The sequence below is a fragment of the Physeter macrocephalus genome, chromosome 12, assembly GCF_002837175.3.
Source record: "Physeter macrocephalus isolate SW-GA chromosome 12, ASM283717v5, whole genome shotgun sequence".
Classification (NCBI taxonomy): domain Eukaryota; kingdom Metazoa; phylum Chordata; class Mammalia; order Artiodactyla; family Physeteridae; genus Physeter; species Physeter macrocephalus.
The window spans coordinates 87,392,252-87,411,195 of NC_041225.1; the positions used below are offsets into that span (position 1 = coordinate 87,392,252).

The 18,944-nt window shown below is 38.1% G+C and overlaps 1 protein-coding gene across 10 annotated transcripts in view; it reads right to left on the reverse strand.

Moving 5' to 3' along the window:
* Positions 1-15,821, reverse strand: part of EXOC6B (exocyst complex component 6B) — a 735,227-nt gene extending 719,406 nt beyond the window's left edge. For 4 of the 10 annotated variants that reach the window (XM_055089243.1, XM_024133527.3, XM_055089241.1 and 1 more), the window contains exon 1: positions 15,526-15,821. In XM_055089243.1, coding sequence (XP_054945218.1) covers positions 15,526-15,638 — 113 coding nt within the window. In that variant the 5' untranslated portion in view covers positions 15,639-15,821. The remainder of the gene's footprint in view (positions 1-15,525) is intronic. The other 6 variants (XM_055089245.1, XM_028496527.2, XM_028496530.2 and 3 more) reach the window with 2 other exon arrangements.
* Positions 15,822-18,944: the final 3,123 nt, after the last annotated feature.

The following is an 18,944-nucleotide window of genomic DNA, read 5'->3' on the forward strand; positions in this document are numbered from 1 at the left end:
GCCTGTGCTCCGCAACGGGAGAGACCACAACAGAGGGAGGCCCGCTTACCACAAAAAAAAAAAAAAAAAAAAAAATTCAGAATCAATCAATGTAATCCACACGACTAAAGAAGAAAAATCACATGATCATATCAATCAATGCACTAAAAAGCACTGGACAAAATTCAACACTTTTCCATGATAAAAACTCTCAGAAAATAGGAATATAAGGAAACTTCCTCAATTTGATAAATAGCATTTGCAAAAATCCTATAACTTAACACTATACTTAATGGGGGAAAGACTGAATGCTTTCTCTGGGACTTGGAACAAGGTAAAGATGTCCACATTTGCCAGTCTTATTCAACATAGTCCTGAAAGTTCTAGCCAGTGAAACAAAGTTAAAGAAAAGGCATACAGATTGGAAAAGAAAAACTAAAACTGTCCCTATTGCACATGACACTATTATCAACATAGAAAACCCCAAGGAATCTACAAAAAAGTCCTAGACTAGTAAAGTTACAAAGATACAAGATAAACATCCAAAAATTAATTGTATTTCTACATATTAACAATGAACATAATGACACCAAAATTTAAAATACAGTACCATTTACAATCACTTTTTTAAAAAGAAATACTGAGGTGTAAATCTAACAAAATATGGACTGAGTTTGTACGCAAAAAACTGCACAGTGCTGATAAAAAGAGATCAAAAGGGAGCTAAACAAATTGATAAACACACCATATTCGTGACTGGAAGACTCATGAAGTAAAGATGTCAATTCTCCACAAATTGATATACAGGTTTAATACAACTCCTATCAAAATCTCAGCAAGATACTTTTGTAGATATAAACAAAATTATTCTAAAATTTATATGGAAAGGCAAAGGAACTAAATGAGCTAAAACTATCTTGATAAAGATTAAAGTGGGAGGAATCAGTCTACACATTATCAAGACTTATTCTATATAGTTACAGTAATCAAGACTGTGATACTGGCAGAGGGATAGACATATAGATGAAAAGAGAAGACCCCAGAACAGACCAACACAAATATGCCCAAGTGGCTTTTGACGAAGGTGCAAAAGCAGTTCATGTGAGGAAAAACAGCCTTTTCAATAAATGGTGGTGGAACAACTGGATATCCATAGGCCAAAAAAAAAAAAAAAAAAAAAAAAAGGGAGAAATTTTGAAGTCTCATTGCTTATACAAAAATTACAAAAATCATTTCAAAATGAATCACAGGGGCTTCCCTGGAGGCTCAATGGTTAAGCATCCACCTGCCAATGCAGGGCACATGGGTTCGAGCCCTGGTCCGGGAAGATCCCATGTGCCACGGAGCAACGAAGCCCGTACGCCACAACTACCGAGCCTGCGCTCTAGAGCCCGTGAGCCACAACTACCGAGCCCGCGTGCTGCAACTATTGAGGCCTGCGTGCCTAGAGCCCATGCTCCGCAACAAGGGAAGCCACCACAATGAGAAGACGGCGCACCGCAACAAAGAGTAGCCCCCTCTCGCCACAAGTAGAGAAAGCCTGCGTGCAGCAACGAAAACCCAACGCAGCCAAAAATAACATAAGTTAAATAAATGAACTTTTTTTTAAATGAATCACAGACTTTTCATTTTTGTAAAACTATAAACTTTTAGGATAAAAAAAATCACCAGGGAAAATCCTCAAGATCTAGGGCTAGGCAAAGAGTTCTTAGAATTGACGCCAAAAACATGTTCCATACAAAGAAAAATTGGTAACTTGGACTTCATCAAAATAAAAAACTTCTGATCTGTAACGGACCTCTGTTAAGAGGGTGAAAAGACAAGCCACAGAGTGGGAGAAAATGTCTACAAGCCACACATCCAATAAAGGACTAGTATCTAGAAATATAAAGAATTTTCAAAACTCAACAGTTAAAAAAATCCAAATAGAAACTGGGCAAAACACATGAAGAAGCAATTCAACAAAGTAGATATACATATGGCAAGTAAGTACATGAAAAGATATTCAGAATCATTAGCAGTTAGAAAAATGCAAACCACAATAAGTTAAAAAAGTTAAAACCACAATAAGATACTACTACACCTGTATCAGAATGGCTAAAATAAAAAATAGTGATACCAAATGCTAGCAAGGACCTGGAAAAACTGGAATCCGCCTACATTGCTGGTGGGAACGTAAAGTTGTACCACCATTTTAGAAAACAAGTTTAGTAGTTCTTCAAAAAGTTAAACATAGAGTTACCATATGACCCAGCAATTCCACCACTAGCTATATACCCAAGACAAGTGAAAATACGTCTGTTCACACAAAAACCTTTACAGAAGTATTTATAGCAGTTTCATTTTAATAGCCAAAAACCGGAAACAAGCCAGATGTCCTTTAAGGGGTGAATGATTAAAAAACTGTGGTACAGCTATACCATGGCATACCATTCTGCAATACAAAGGAACAAACTATTGATACACCACAACAATTTGGATGAATCTCCAGGAAATTACATTGAGTGAAGCCAATTCCAAAATGTTACATACTGTATGATTCCATTTATATAACATTCTTTTTTTTTTTTTTTTTTTTTTTTGCGGTACGCGGGCCTCTCACCGCTGTGGCCTCTCCCGTTGAGGAGCACAGGCTCCGGACGCGCAGGCCCAGCGGCCATGGCTCACGGGCCTAGACACTCCGCGGCATGTGGGATCTTCCCAGACCGGGGCACGAACCCGCGTCCCCTGCATCTGCAGGCGGACTCCCAACCACTGCGCCACCAGGGAAGCCCTATATAACATTCTTGAGATGATAAAATTATAGAAATGGAGAACAGTTTAGTGGTTTTCAGGGGCTAAAGAGCAGATAGGGACAGAAGGAAAATAGTTGTAGTTATAAGAGGGCAACATGAGGGATGCTTGTGATGATGAAAATATTCTGTATTTTGACTATCACAATGTCAATATCTTAGTCCTGATATATTGTACTACAGTTTCTCATGATGCTACTAGTGGAGGAAACTGTGTAAAGGGTACAGGGGATCTCTGTATAATTTCTTACAAGTGAATCTCCAATTACCTCAAAATGCAAAGTTTCATTTTAAAAAAATCAAATAATAAATGTATAGAGTCAGATCCACATTTACCATTTAAAAATGCTTCCAATAGCCTATTTTTCTATTTCCAGAGCTCTTCTCATTTCATTTTCCTCTTTCTTTTGCTATTCCAATGCCAAAAGATCTTTGTTGTACACTTCTCCCTTACAAATGTCAAGTAATTCTTTTACCTCATCAAAAACAAAATGTTTGGCTAGCTCCCTTATTTCTTTCCTTTTTTTTTTTTAATGTGTTATACAAACATGTCTTTCCTAAAATCAAACTCCATACCAAAAATGTTTCATAACATGGATTCAGTCAAGCTCAATGTCTGCTGTTTTTATTCATTCATATTTCTTGGTAAGATCACATTTCATATCAATACCCTTAAAATGTTATTGTTTATTGGCACCAGAGCTTCCCCAGAAAGTGAAAGTTAGTCGCACTGCGATGATTCTTGCTTGCTTAGATGTTTCACAGGAAGCAGAAGGGAGATACAAAAAGCAAGCACAAATATGAGGAAAGAAACAAAGCCACAATTTGCAAAGGAAAAAACATAAAGAAGCACTTTTCAAATACAGAGATATTGAGAACAATAAGAACAAAGGTTTTGACATGCAACAAGACGTTAGTGCTCCACTACACAAAATCACAGTGCCAAAAGATACACTTTCGTCCCAGTTTGTCATGTTCCAAGTATATAAAAACACAATCAAAATTGAAAGCCTGTGTTACTCCACAGCTTTTTAATCAAAAACAAATATGCAAAAGAGCCTTATTTTAATCCAAATCATTTTTGGCAAATGGCCTTGTCACTTATCTAATATAGAATAGAACATTTGTCCAGCTTCCTAAACACTGAAAACATCTAAATACCCAAAAAATGATAGAATTGTTCTTTTAAAAAGTTTGTTATTGTCATTGTTTTTGCTTTTGCTTTTATCAAATCACAGTAGTAACTGAAGGTAAATTCACTACAGTGCAAGATACATGTCAATCTGATGATCTCCAAGACTGTGAATGGGAGGCATGTATTTTAACAGAGTCCTAGTCCATATGTATCATCACAAATCACATTAAGGTAACCTAGTTGGTTGCACTGTGATAGTTCTTGCTCACTTAGATGTTTAACCAGGCGATGCATGTTTTAAAGTTCTAAATTACAGTTATGCAAATATATATTACACGCTTAAATTTATTTTATCAATCACTGTGCTCTTGAGACTTATACATCTCAATTTTTTTCTAATTATAAATCCAGAACAGGGTAGGTTCCAGACATTCCAGGTAAATAATCTCCTTAATAAGGCATACATTTTCCAGGAAGTATACTCTAAATAAATTACACAGACAAAACATCTATGGTTACTTTATTTGTTGGCAATTTTTTAAATGGCCAAGGTGGGTTGGTCTTTAACATCAAATTTAAGACTGTTAGGAATAAAATTATGGTGGCTTTAATGGCATTTCTTTCTTTCTAGAACACAACCCAAATAACTTCTAAAGAACCTTGGCCCTATCCTTAAGTACTCTCTCTCACTCTACTTCTTTTGAAGGAATAGAGTGGCTTATCCAGGTTCTTCAACTTTCATAAAAAAATAATATTCCAACCCACAGCTGGTTTACTTTTAAAGCACATACAGGTTTTACTTAACCTAGAACACATGCAAGTGATACATTCAGAAAGAAAGGCAAAAAAATATAATCTTGAACTCACTGATACTTGTCAGTTATCAAAAACCTTGACTACTAAAAGCAGTACTTATGAAGACTTAACTAACGTACATGCAAGGCATACACTCTCCTAGACTAGAAATTATGAAGACTGGTCACATGCATTTTACTAAGGAAAGGGTGTATAGCATTCAAAAGATTCTCAAAGTGATCAATAATCATAAAAAGGGGTTAAGTGGGATAATGCACCATCAACTTCCACTGTAGGTATTATAAAATCTATGCCTTGATTAAGCCAAGACAAGCAGACAACTGCATTCCCTTGACTCCCTGCAGAACTGCTTTTACTAAATTGTGCTTTGGTTATGCCATATGCTTTCACTAAAGGACAATATAAGAAACAGCCTGTCACATATTGCTGCATTTACTATATGGTTATTAAAGTTACATTATACAGGGCCTTCTTTGTGAGGACATATGGGAGAAACAGTTCTCAGAACCGAGAATAGCTGTGCTTCTCCAAAGTAACTACTTTTTAAGTTTACACCATAACTCAAACAACAAAGCATATCTCGTTTTTGCACTAGCTGCCGGAAAGCCTAGAGCCAAACTGATGGCCTACCTTAACAAACATAATCTTTTAACAGCTCTCACTCTTGACTTCATATTCTCTTTCCTACCTTCGTTTTCCCTCGCCCCAGTTTGCTCACCACCTTTGATGTATCTATTACATGTATTTTTTTAAATCATGTAGATTTTTGGAAACCATCTAAAAGGCAAGGGGAAAATCAGAGAAAAAGAGAGAGAAAGAGAAAACAGTCAACTGTCAACCAGAATAAGAGGGGAAGGAGACTGAGAATAACCCCAAAACAGAGTTAAGATAAAATTAATCACCCTTCAAAAAATCAGTCAAAATGTGAAGGAAATATTAATGCTAAGTTACCCGCAATTTGAAAGAAAACATTTAACATTCCAAGGACACCTAGGAATGTAAAATATAACATAAATATAACTTACAGATACACATCACAAATTGCTTTCTAAAATAGCCAAAAATATTAAAATATTTCATTATCATTGTCTATCTCTTAACTGACCTCTCCCTACTTCAAATATTCAAAGTCCATGTAACATCAGCTAGTCAGCAAACTGTCTTCTTTGTTTTCTAAATACTCCAGCAGATACTACTACACTGCAAAAAAAAGGCTTTACTCTTTTTCCCACAGCCATAGCAGACATCTCTAAGAAATAAGCTATTAGTCACATCAGGTTGCAAGTATTTAAGCTCAGCTTTATTTTTAACTCAGTTTTTACTAACTCCTCCACCCCCTCATTATTTTTGCTATCTCCCCCAAGCAAATATTAAATGTCATAGTTGCTCAGCATCTCAACCCAGATTAACACATTTCATAGAGAAGCTACTCACTAATTTTATTTCTTCAAGTTGTTTTCAGCTGGAAGCTTGATTTTGTATGTGATTAAATAAATTATTACATCATTAGCAAATACTAAAAACTATCAAATCCAACGATGTAAAGAATCAAAATATGTTTATTTTCCTCAATGACCTAATCAATATTCATACATATCATATTCCAAACTAAAGCTACGTCATAAATGTCCTCTAAAATTCTAAACTGCTTCCAAAACCATACTAAATAATTGTCCTTATCAATAATTTTTTGCAACTAATTCATATACTAATTAGGTAAATGCTGGAAATTATGTAAACATGTGAATACATACCATAACATCTTAAAGTAGAGAATTTATTAAAATGTTGACATCCTCTGATTTGCTAAGAACTGTATTTGTATGTGAAGCAGCATTATCTAATAATGCTACTGCATTCCCCCAAAAAACCTTCTGATTTCAAATTATCATAGCCTCTTGGTATAAGATTTTTTTTTTTTTTTTTTGCGGTATTCGGGCCTCTCACTGCTGTGGCCTCTCCCGTTGCAGAGCACAGGCTCCGGACGCGCAGGCTCAGCGGCCATGGCTCATCCGCCCAGCCGCTCCGCGGCATGTGGGATCCTCCCGGACCGGGACACGAACCCGCGTCCCATGCATCGGCAGGCGGACTCCCAACCACTGCGCCACCAGGGAAGCCCAAGATTTTTTTTTAATTCTTTTAAAATGTCTGTTTATTCATGTTCCTTTATAACTAAAACAATAGAAAGGCAGGTTTGAAACTTTCATTCCATAAAAAACAATAGTTTCTTTGTTTTAGTAATCACAACCCATTTTAGTTTGTACACTCCTGATGCATTTAAGCAAAGCATAATTATCAAAGGTTCTTTACTGGTGCTCCCAAATCAAAGAGAAAAATACCAACCTTACAGAAAAATAATCAAAGGACATGGACAGACAGTACACACACACACACAGCCTTTACACATATGAAGAGATGTTCAGCCTCACTCATACAGTACAAATAAAAACGCTGAAATACCATCTGTCATTATCATATTAGCAAAAACTCAAAAGTCTAAAACACACTTTGTTGAAAATGCTATGGAGAAATGAGCAATCTCATAGACAGCTAGAAGGAGAACAAAATGGTACAACCCCTGTAGAAAGTAATACCTACCAAAGTACAGGTACACTCATTATTTTACCCAGCAATCCCACTTCTGGGAATCGATCCTACAGATACAATATGAAATGTACGATAAGAAATGACAGACATTCAAGGTTATTCACTACTGCATTATTTTGTCCAACAAAAGACTGGACATAACCCAAGTATACAGAAATAGGGAATTGTTTGACTAAACCATAGTACATTTACACTATGTAGCTATAAAAAAGAATAAGGGAAATCTCTGCATACTAATATGGACAGATCTCCAAAACATACTGATGAAATAATATAAACCACTAAGCTACAGAACTGCATATACAGTACACTGCTTCTTTTGTAAAAGAGGAGGAGAAAATAAAATCATATATGCCTATATCTGCATTAAAAATACAATGGAAGAATAAACAACAAACTAATAAAATGAGGAAATAGAGGGAATGGGAAAGATACTAGATTTATGGTTCATATCATTTTCTTTCCACTTTTTAAATATTTTAAACCCATACAAATAAATAAAGATAATTTGCCCATTCATATTTTATTTTCAGAATTATACTCGGTAAAATTTCCAGATGAGTTTCACCAGCACTATATATTTGATCTAATGATAACTAATAAATTCTTCAAATTCAACATAGGAATGATTGCCAAATGCTACTCTCCCATTTAATTTCCCTCTGTGACTACTAATTTTTCTATGGCTTGAATCTAATTGATCAGATAACACACCAGAATAACCTTCCACTGGAAGAGCTTCAATGAAAATTTTTGTTTATTTAGCTCGAATGAAATCACACTTGGAGCCCATTGCTGATTGAACCAAACCAGCACTGTCTTATCAGCTACAAGAGGGCTTTTTCAGTTTTTCAATTTGCTTGACAAGTGAAGGAAGTTATTAAAATAAAACCTAACTTTTCTTTATCAAACCACAAAAAATTCATTATCTTTATTCCATATTGTAATTGAAACTTATTTAACACTATCCACCCCCTTTTTCCCAAATGTACAAAAATTTTAACTTATTACCAAATGTTAAGCTTTATTTATACAATGTGTACTTAGATCATAACATTTTAGTCACTAAAGTTATCATACTTAAATTTGAAAAATTTTAACAATATTGCAAAAATATTTAAGAATGACAGGCATTAGAGGCCAATTATTTTAGATTACGCTTTTGATGAAGAGAAGGAGGAACTCTAAAATCATATGTAATTCCAAAAAATAAACACTTCCAACACGCCGAGGTTTTCAAGATTTTCAGCAGTTTTATTTTTTCCTCAAAAGCCTAGTCATATTTTTTAAGACAGTTAATCTACAAATCAGTTAATTAACCCCCAAATAATTAACAGTTCATGGTACAATTATTTTATTCTTCTATTCATTCAACAAATATTTATTGAGTGCCAACTGTATGCCAGGCACTCTTTCAGGTTCCCAGGATACAGCAGCAAACAAAAGGAACAAAATTCCTCCCCTCCTGGAATACACATTCTAATGGAAGAGACAATTTAAAATTATATATGTCAGGCAATAGTAAGTGCCACGAAGAAAAATAAAATTCCTCCCCCTTTATTCTCTATTCTAATAAATGGCACCACCATTCACCCATTTACTTAGGCCCAGAGCCTTGGAATCATGCTTGATTCCTCTCTTTCTTTAACCCCTATAACTAATCCAATATTTTGGCTCTGCTTTCAAAATATATTCTAAATCCAACACTTTCTCATCATCTCCTCCCCAACATCTTACTGCATGCTACAACCATCTCTTAGTTCTTATTACTGCAAATATCCCTTGACTGGTTTTCCTGTTTCTTCTGTTACTCCAATCTTCACACAGCAGCCAGAATGTTCTTTATGTCACTTTCCTGCTCAAAACTTTCTTGTACCTTGCCATAACACTTAGAAATAAAATCAGTCTCTTTCTTAGTCTACACTATCTGGACCCTCACTCATTTCCTACCATCATCTCCCATTATGCTTCTCCTGAGTCTTCACACTGTGCCTGCTGTCTGGAAGGTACTTCCCCCAGAGAGCCATATGGCTTGCTCCTTCACTCTTTTCAAACCTTTGCCAGAATAACTTTTTCTAACCACCTAATCAAAACTAATACCCCATCATATGTAACACTAACAACTAAATAGCACTATTATTTTATGAATCTATGTGTTTGTTTATTCTGTGAGTGCTCCACTAGAATGTAAGGTCCAAAAGGGCAGGGACATGTCTATTTTGTTCCCTGTTGTACCCCAGAGCCTGGAAGAGTACCTTGGCACATAGAAGTTGTTCCATAAATATTTGTAGAATGAATGCATAAATTAATTCATGAATGAAGCCACCAAAATAATATAGATATATAATATATAACAATGTATAAAACTGTATATAATATGCTAACTGAAAAAGCAAGACACAACATGATAATATTCTTTTAATGTAATAAAATGAATATGGAAAAAGTTTAAAAGAAATATACAAATATAAGATTGTGACAGTGTGGTAGGATTAAGTTTTTTGTTGCTTGTTTCTTCTATCTTTTTACAAGTCATTACCTTACATTTATAAATTAAAATATAAAAATGTTATCTTTAGAAGGGAGCTACTACTAAAAATAAGCAATTAGCAATGGGAGATCATTTCTCTCCCCTCATTGATTGTCAAGGACGGAGTATATCAGTCACTTGAACTGCCTTTATAAAATTGTTTCCCATCTCCTCCTCCATTCTCCAGTCTATATCAAAGTAACCACTTCCAGGGTCTGATTATTGATGAATATTATATCCCTCAGCTGTATGAGTGGAAGGGAAAAAAAAAGTCAAGAACCACTCCAAACACTAAGTTTTGTAATTAACATAACTCCAAAAACAGAAATACCTAAGTCCACATAGCAAACTCAAGGGTAAAAGGCAGATGATTCACATTATGGGAGTTACTACTACCTAGCAGGTACAGTGAAGAAAGCTTTATCTCCTTTTTTTTTTTTTTTGATACTGTTCCTGCAATGTAGGTGCTATAATCCCTATTTTAAAGATGAGAAAAATTTGCCTACTAGGGTGGTAAATTGCTTATAAAAACAATTAATTAATTGTTTAAAGAGGTCCATGCGGTGACCAATAATGAGAGAGTGTCGTAAACCAAGGATTATGATTAACTGGTTTCTGTACAACTTAGGTAACGGGAGGGCAGAGGATGGAAAACAAAGCCATGTGGCCAAAGGCACAGAAGTAGTAGTGGGGAAGCCAGTTCCCCATATTTAATTATCAAATGACACTGAGCAAAACATCTTTTGAAAATATTCCCCATATTTCTCTTCTGTAAGAGGCAGCTTTACACACAACTTAATTAAATAAGCAAGAGAGAAAATTGTTACTGCACCAAGAATACAGCTTTTTAACAACAAAATACATAAAGCAAAGGTCTAAAAGGAAATGCACCAAAACAACAGCAGCAGTGTTATAGGAGTGTAAGTAATTCCTAATATATAGCTTCCAAAATTTTTATAATGTTGACATAATAACTTTTTTAATGTTTCAACAGTGAAAAAGATCAAATAGATAAGATTCTATCATTAATACACCTTATGTTAATCTTAAAGCTGAGCAGTATAACACAAAACCATTCCATGAGGTAAGACAAGAATCAGTCCCTAAAGTAAAGTGCTTTACCAAGATCAAATATAGCAATCACATCATTCTTATAACATAAGAACCTCAGAAATGGAAGGCAGCAATTAAGCTAAAAAAGAGAAAACCTTTATCGGAAAACATTAGAGCAAACTTCTTCCCAGGTGAGAGCACTCAACAAGGGAGGTCAAGCTAAACAGCAAAGTCAAATAAACACAATGACAGGGTCTTGAAGGTTACATTTCTGCTACAAATAAGGAATATAAATTTAATGGTAAAAACACCAAGATAAATCAACCAGAAATATATCTGGGTAAGAAAAATGACAATCAACAAATGATGCTAGAACTGCATATCAACATGTAAAAGAATGAAACTGAACACCTTTCCTTACACTATAGGCAAAAATTAACTCAAAATGGATCACAGACCTTAATGTAAAGATAAAATTATACAACTCAGGAAAAAAACGGAGGAAATCTTCATAATCTTGGGTAAAGCAAAGGCTTCCTAGATACAACACCAAAAGCACAAGCAAAAAAATAAAAACTAGATACACTGGACTTACATCAAAATTTAACTTTTGTGCAACAAGAAAAATGAAAAAACAAAGCAAAAGAATGGAAGAAAGTATTTGCAAATCCTATTCCTGGTAAGAGACTTATATCCAGAATATATAAAGAACTCTTACAACTCAATAATAAAAAGACAATCCAAGTTAAAACTGAGCAAAGGATCTCAATAGACATTGCTCCAAAAAAGATAAATAAATAAGCACATGAAAACATTAACCATTAGGGAAATGCAAATCAAAACGACAGTGAGACGCAACTTCGTATCCACTAGGATGGCTAAAATAAAAAAGATACTAACAAGTGCTGACAAGGATATGGAGAAACTGGAACACTTACACATTGCTGGCAGGAATGCAAAATGGTACAGACATTTTGTTAAACAGTTTGGCGGTTCCTCAAAATGTTGTATGATTCCATTTATACAAAGTGAACAGAATAGGCAAACCCATAAAGACACAAAGTAGTGACTGCCTTGGGAAGGGGGACAGAATGAAGAGTGACTGCTAATGGATATGGGGTTTGTTTTGGGGGTGATGAAAATGTTCTAAAATTAGACTGGTGACTATTACACAACTCTGTGAATACACTAAAAAAACACTGAATTGTATAGTTTAAATGGGTGAACTTTACAGGATATGAATTATATCTCAATAAAGCTACTGTTTTAAAGGCAATGTATTTCACTGTTAGATTTTAAAGTCTGTTTTAAAATCTTAAATAGCAATTAAGACTGAATGTTAATTGCTAGCACCCAGAGAGCAAAGGGAGGAAATGGCTTATTCTGAATAACTGATGTGAAAGAAGACTAGAGATATGTAAACGTGATTTGAAAAATGAAAATATGAAGCTATTGTTCATGAGTGATTTGTGCTCACTATTTTAGTATTAGCATTACAAGGCAAGAATCAATATTATTTTATTTTATTTATTTATTTATTTTTTTTTGTGGTATGCGGGCCTTCCTCTGTTGTGGCCTCTCCCGTTGCGGAGCACAGGCTCCGGACGCGCAGGCTCAGCGGCCATGGCCCACGGGCCCAGCCACTCCGCGGCACGTGGGATCCTCCCAGACCGGGGCGCGAACCCGGTTCCCCTACATCAGCAGGCGGACGCGCAACCACTGCGCCACCAGGGAAGCCCAATATTATTTTAAAAACAAGACATGCCCTAACATCTTATGGGCCTCCTTCCTCATCTGCAAAATCAGGACTTGTAGTTGAGATGAAGACAGAGAAGAAAGAGATGGCTGCTTTCCCAAAAGAATTTGCTAGGCAACAGCCTCTATAAGCATGGATACGCTTGGGACTTTCAGAATTACAGTAAGTAAGGAAAGGCACTGCTTATGATACATGGGAACCTACTAACATTGCATTTACTGTTCAAGCTTAAATAAGGTTAGTTGTATAGTCAAGTCACTGTGGCTCCTCAAACAAAAAGGGATAAAACTGGAAGAATAATTTGGTACCACAAATTATTATTATCTAGTTCCTCTTCATTTACAAAATCTTTCTCAGGAACAGCTACGAACCCGGTGCCTTAAAAATGCTACCTCAGAAGAAACAGGAAAGACTATGAAGAGGGATAGAGTTTGAGATTTACAGTTAAGAGTAAAGTTAGGGAAGAGAGCCTACTGCCTTTATCAAACCTGTTTAATAACTGTGGTGGAAAACCAGGAGATAATGATTATGGAAGTGCACCCAGGGTAAAGCATGAGATGTGAAACATCAAGTCTGTGCATGCTGCTGCCTCTGAATGGAATAAGGAAGAAAGATGATATCATCCCCTGTGAATATGGGAAGAACAAGCCAGACTAAAGACAAAGACAGTGGATACTACTTGTATTATAGGATGTTCTAGTGATTGAATCTTGGGTCCGATAGTAACATTTAGGGTTATCCACCAAAGACCAGATGAAGCCAAAAATGAAAAGCCCCTAATAATGATAAAAGGGAGTCAGGAAAAGCAACTAAAAGTAGTAGGATAGTGCAGCGGTTTTCAAAACTTTTTTTTTTTTTACCATGTCCCCTTAGGACAAAAGATCCCTAATCCATCTACCCCAACAAAACCTGACTTTCCAGTGAAAAAACAACTCAGTGACAACAATGAGGCAAATCTGCGGGAGAATGGGTAACATATTTTAAACATAATATGTATACTCTTCAGACAAGATAATGGAAAATTACAGGCCAAAATTCAGTTGAACAAATATGCATTACTATTCAGTGGAGAGCTAACATAATAAATCACAACAAACTAAATTGATAACACTAAATTAAGTCATTTATCCTATAAACCAAGAACGACAGCAATTAAAAACCGCAACCAACTCAAGACAACATTGATGGTGTTCTGATGAAGAATCCTTCCTAAAAACTCTGGTAATCCCAACTGTTCCAGCAGGAGCTTTGCTTGGCTGCCAACTATATAGCTCAGCAGCCAAATATCATAGTAGAATACTGAAACAGCATCCTCAGTAACTCTAATAACATTTTGTTTCATGAAAACCAAATATTAATAACCATTAATAATGCACATAGAATACCAGTAAGTAGTCCTTAGTTTTTATAAAAGAAAAGATAATGAAATGAGGGTCATTCATCCCTAAGAACTCAAGAAAATGTGAAAAGTGAGGAGCATGACGGTCATGATCATAATGCAGTAAGGGACAAAAAGCAAACTACTAAGGATGGTCATGTCCCATGTCCAGGGATGGCACTGGTAGAAATGAGCTAACAATATGCCCTGGAGAAGGAAGCTGTGCAGGTGGAAATGAGGAGTCTAGTCTCCAGCCTGCCTCTCCTTCAAACACTTTCATGAGGCAACTCTCCCCATGAAAAAACAAGCAGTGAGTAATAACTTTTTTGAAGGGAGGAACAGCGACCCAAGACAGTACAAGGTGGGTAAGATAATCCTCTCTGTTGGTTGCATGGAGATCAGAAGGTGCCACAGGAAGGACGACGATAAGCTAGTTCTAGGGCACTAATAAACTGAGGGGAAAGAAAAAGGTAGTTTGAAATTGCGCTTGGTGAGCAATTAACATAAAGTACTGGTAGATGGTGATCCCCAACTGAGGCAGAAAAACAGAGATTAAGAATGCAGACTCCAGAATGCGTGAGCAGGAATCACGACTCTCCTACTTTATTTTCTCTGTGACCTTGGGCAAGTCACTTAACCTCTCTGTGCTTCATTTGTAAAATGAGGGCAATAATAGTACCTTCCTAATAGGGCTGTTGTGCGGTTTGAATAAGTTATACTTGTAAATCGCTTAATAAATGTCTTGCACTTTACATAGTAAGTGGTACCTAAGTTTTGTTAAATAAGTTGAGGTGGGTGGCGGCTTGTTTTGACAACTCCAAATAAAATGGGGGTGTGTGGGCAAAGTAATGATCACAGGGAACGGAGGGGAGATAACGTCTCTTCGGTGATAACTACCAGGAGGCTGCACATTTGGGGAGGTCGTCCTCCTGACAGGGCTCAGCGAGCACCCGCTCACAGGACAGGTTGAAGGAAACTTCCCTCCTTCCAGGCCTAGGATTTTCAAGAACTCGATTCTGAGAAGTGGTTGTGATTCTGAGGCAAGAGTTTAATTTCCGAGCAACAGACCATGGGGTGAATTCTGTTTTGCCTGAAGAGCAGGACTTGGGTCTAGGGAAGGACGGGGTTTGAGTCGGAGGCAGAAGGGTGATGTCCTCAGGGGAAAGCTCTGCTAAAAGCCACCACCTGCCGGGGGCGCTCCCGCTGCCCGCGCCGGTCTAGCCTCGGAGGGAGAACGACGGCTGCCCCAGCCCCGAGGGAGGCAGGAGGAGCCTCGGAGCCGACGGTCGGGAAGGGACCCCACGGCGGGACTGCGGAGGGGGACCCGCCTCACCGAGGGTGGAGGTCGCTCGCCTGGCTCTCCGAAGGGAGGGGCCGGCGCTGGCCCTGCGGGTGGCCGGTCGGGCGCACAGCCCCGAGGGAGCCTGCCCCCGGGTCCCGCCCGTGCCCGCCCATCTGTGGCCCCGGTACCCAGGGTACCTGAGCGTGGGCCCGATGCAGGCCGTGTCGGTGCTCTCGATCTCTCGGAGGATCCGCTCGTGCTCCGCCGCTGTCTCCAGGCTCTCCGCCTCCGCCATCTTACCCCGCTCCATAGACTGGGGGTGCCCGGCAGCGCGTGCCCTCCTTCAGCTCGGCTCACCTTTCGCTCGCTCGTGCTCTCTCTCTCTCCCTCTCTCTCTCCCTCTCTCTCGCTCTCTCTCGCTCTCTCTCTCTCCTCTCTCTCACCCCAGTCTCCAGATCCTCCTGAGCCTCCTGCTACCCGCAGGACGACCCCTCCCTCAGATGCGGCACGCCCCCTAGCGTCACCACGTCCGCAGACGTTCCGCGCAATGCCCGCTGGGATTGTAGTTCTCTGGGACGTGGGGTTCCACATGTTATTCACTGAATCCGCAAACACGTGTTAAAAACTCCACTATAAAGGCAGGAACAGTTAACGACTTCATATGCAACGGAGATTAAGTCCGGCAATGGCACTAAACCTACAAATTCTTAAGACCCTTGCCTCAAAGTACAAAAGCCTCTATAAGCCCGAATATTAAGAAAGGGCTAACTAGGTTTCTGCGGACAGCGATCTTACAAGTTAACAGGGAGGAAAAGCTCAAAACTAAGAAACCCGAAACTAAGAGATAAGGCATAATGTACCTGTAAGCCAGTTCAGAGAATCGAGCACAGTGATCATTTCTGGCTGCGAAGGATTCATTGAGAGACTAGGCCTGAACATTTTTAAAAGATGTGATTGGAAGGTGTGATGAGCACCCAGAAAGTCAACAAAAACTTCATTTGCACTGGTGTGTAGAGAAGTAGTAGCAAGAGATGGGGCTGGAAAAGCATCTTGGAAAAGGAATACCGGGAAGAGAAATTTGTACTTTATTCTAATGGCTCCACTGGTCCAACAACCAACTGCATCAAAAGCACCCTGGATCCTTTTTTAATACAGACCAAAGTTCCTACATATGGACATTCTTATCCAGGCATCTGCATTTCATAAATTCACCAGATTAGAATTTTTAAATCATATTTATTGACCACTGCTTGAGTTTTAAAATATAACACAATGACTGGGAATCCACTGAAGGTTTTTAAGAAGAGTAGTGACACAAACCAAATCTTGGCCTTAGGAAACTTGATCTAAAGCAAGTGTGCAAGGTGGACAGAAATAGAAAATTTGGAGACAGGAAAATGCTATAGAAAATGTTAAGGCCTAAACCAGGGAAGTGGCAATGAGAATGAAAAAGAATGGACAAGTAGGAAAAGCATTGTAAAAGCAGAATTGGCATGATTTACTAGGTATGGGGAAGGAGGATGTTGGGTATTACTCCAAGGTTTGGAGCAGAAAAAAAAATGCATGAAACAGTATATACAGCATATTTTCATTTAAAAAAAAAATATTCAAGCAACCTAAGTGTCCATCAGCAGATGAATGGATAAAGAAGATGTGGTATACACACACACACACACACACACACACACACACACACACACACACACAATGGAATACTACTCAGCCATAAAAAAGGATGAAATGTTGCCATTAGCAACAGCATGGATGATGGACCTGGAGGCTATTATGCTAAGTGAAATACGTCAGACAGAGAAAGACAAATATTGTATGATATCACTTATATGTGGAATCTAAAAAAATAAAATAACTAGTGAATACAAAAAAAAGAAACAGACTCACAGATATAGAGAACAAACTAGTGGTTACAAGTTGGGAGAGGGAAGTGGGGAGGGGCAAGATGGGGGAGGGGATTAAGAGGTACAAACTACTATATATAAAAAATGAATAAGGATATTCATCCTATACAAGGATATATTGTACAGCACAGGGAATATAACCAATATTTTATAATAACTATAAATGGGATATAACCTTTAAAAATTGTGAATCACTTTGTTGTACACCTGAAACTTATATAATATTGTACATCAACTATACTTCAGGAAAAAGAGAAAAGGAGATAAACAACAAGGTCATACTGTATAGCACAGAGGACTATATTCAATATCCTATGATAAACCATAATGGAAAAGAATATTTTACAGAAGAATGTAGGAGCTTCCTTGGTGGCGCAGTGGTTGGCAGTCTGCCTGCCAATGCAGGAGACATGGGTTCGAGCCCTGGCCCGAGAGGATCCCACATGCCACGGAGCAGCTGAGCCCGTGTGCCACAGCTACTGAGCCTCCACTCTAGAGCCCACGAGCCACAACTGCTGAGCCCACGTGCCACAACTACTGAAGCCTGCACGCCTGGGGCCCATGCTCCGCAGCAGGAGAGGCCACAACAGTGAGAGGCCCGCGCACCCCAACGAAGAATGGCCCCCACTCGCGGCAACTAGAGGAAGTCCACGCACAGCAACAAGTACCCAACACAGCCATAAATAAATAAATAAATTTATTTTTTTAAATGTATATATGCTTTACAGCAGTAATTAACACAACGTTGTAAATCAACTATATTTCAAGGAAAAAAATGCAAGTGGGATTGATTGTAGAATCTTTTTGTTTGGTTGAATAAAAAACTGAACAGTGGGCTTCCCTGGTGGCTCAGTGGTTGAGAGTCTGCCTGCCGATGCAGGGGATGCGGTTTCGTGCCCCGGTCCGGGAAGATCCCACATGCCGCGGAGCGGCTAGGCCCGTGAGCCATGGCCGCTGAGCCTGCACGTCCGGAACCTGTGCTCCACAACAGGAGAGGCCACAACAGTGAGAGGCCCGCGTACCGAAAAAAAAAAAAAAAAAAAAAACTGAACAGATATATTTGTTGAAAAAAAACAAAAAGAATACTGTATCACATAATTGAAAGTAGCTAAATGACTAGATCTTAAAAATTCTCACCACAAGAAAAAAAAAAGTTCTGTAACTACATATGGTGATGGATGTTAGCTACACTTATTTCACAACATATAGAAATATCAAATCATTATGTTGTACACCAGAAATTACTAATGTTGTATGCCATTTATGCCTCAATTAAAAAATCATGGGACTTCCCTGGTGGTCCAGAGGTTAAGACTCCACACTCCCAATGCAGGGGGCCCGGGTTCGATCCCTGGTCAGGGAACTAGATCCCGCATGCCTCAACTAAGAGCCCGCATGCCACAACTAAGGATCCCACATGCCACAATGAAGATCCCAAGTGCCACAACTAAGACCCAGGGCAGCCAAATAAATAAATATATTTTTAAAAATTCATATATATGCTTATATATACATAAAATACAACACAGATAGAATATTTCTGAAAGGATATCCAAGGAACTGTCAACAGTAGTGGAAGCCAGGAGAGACATTGGGAGGAAGGGACCTGAAGTAGGAGGAAGATAATTTTTACTTATGTATGCACTTTTGGAATTCTTTCCCTCATGTATGTACTGCTTTTTTTAAAAAAAATTGTAGTT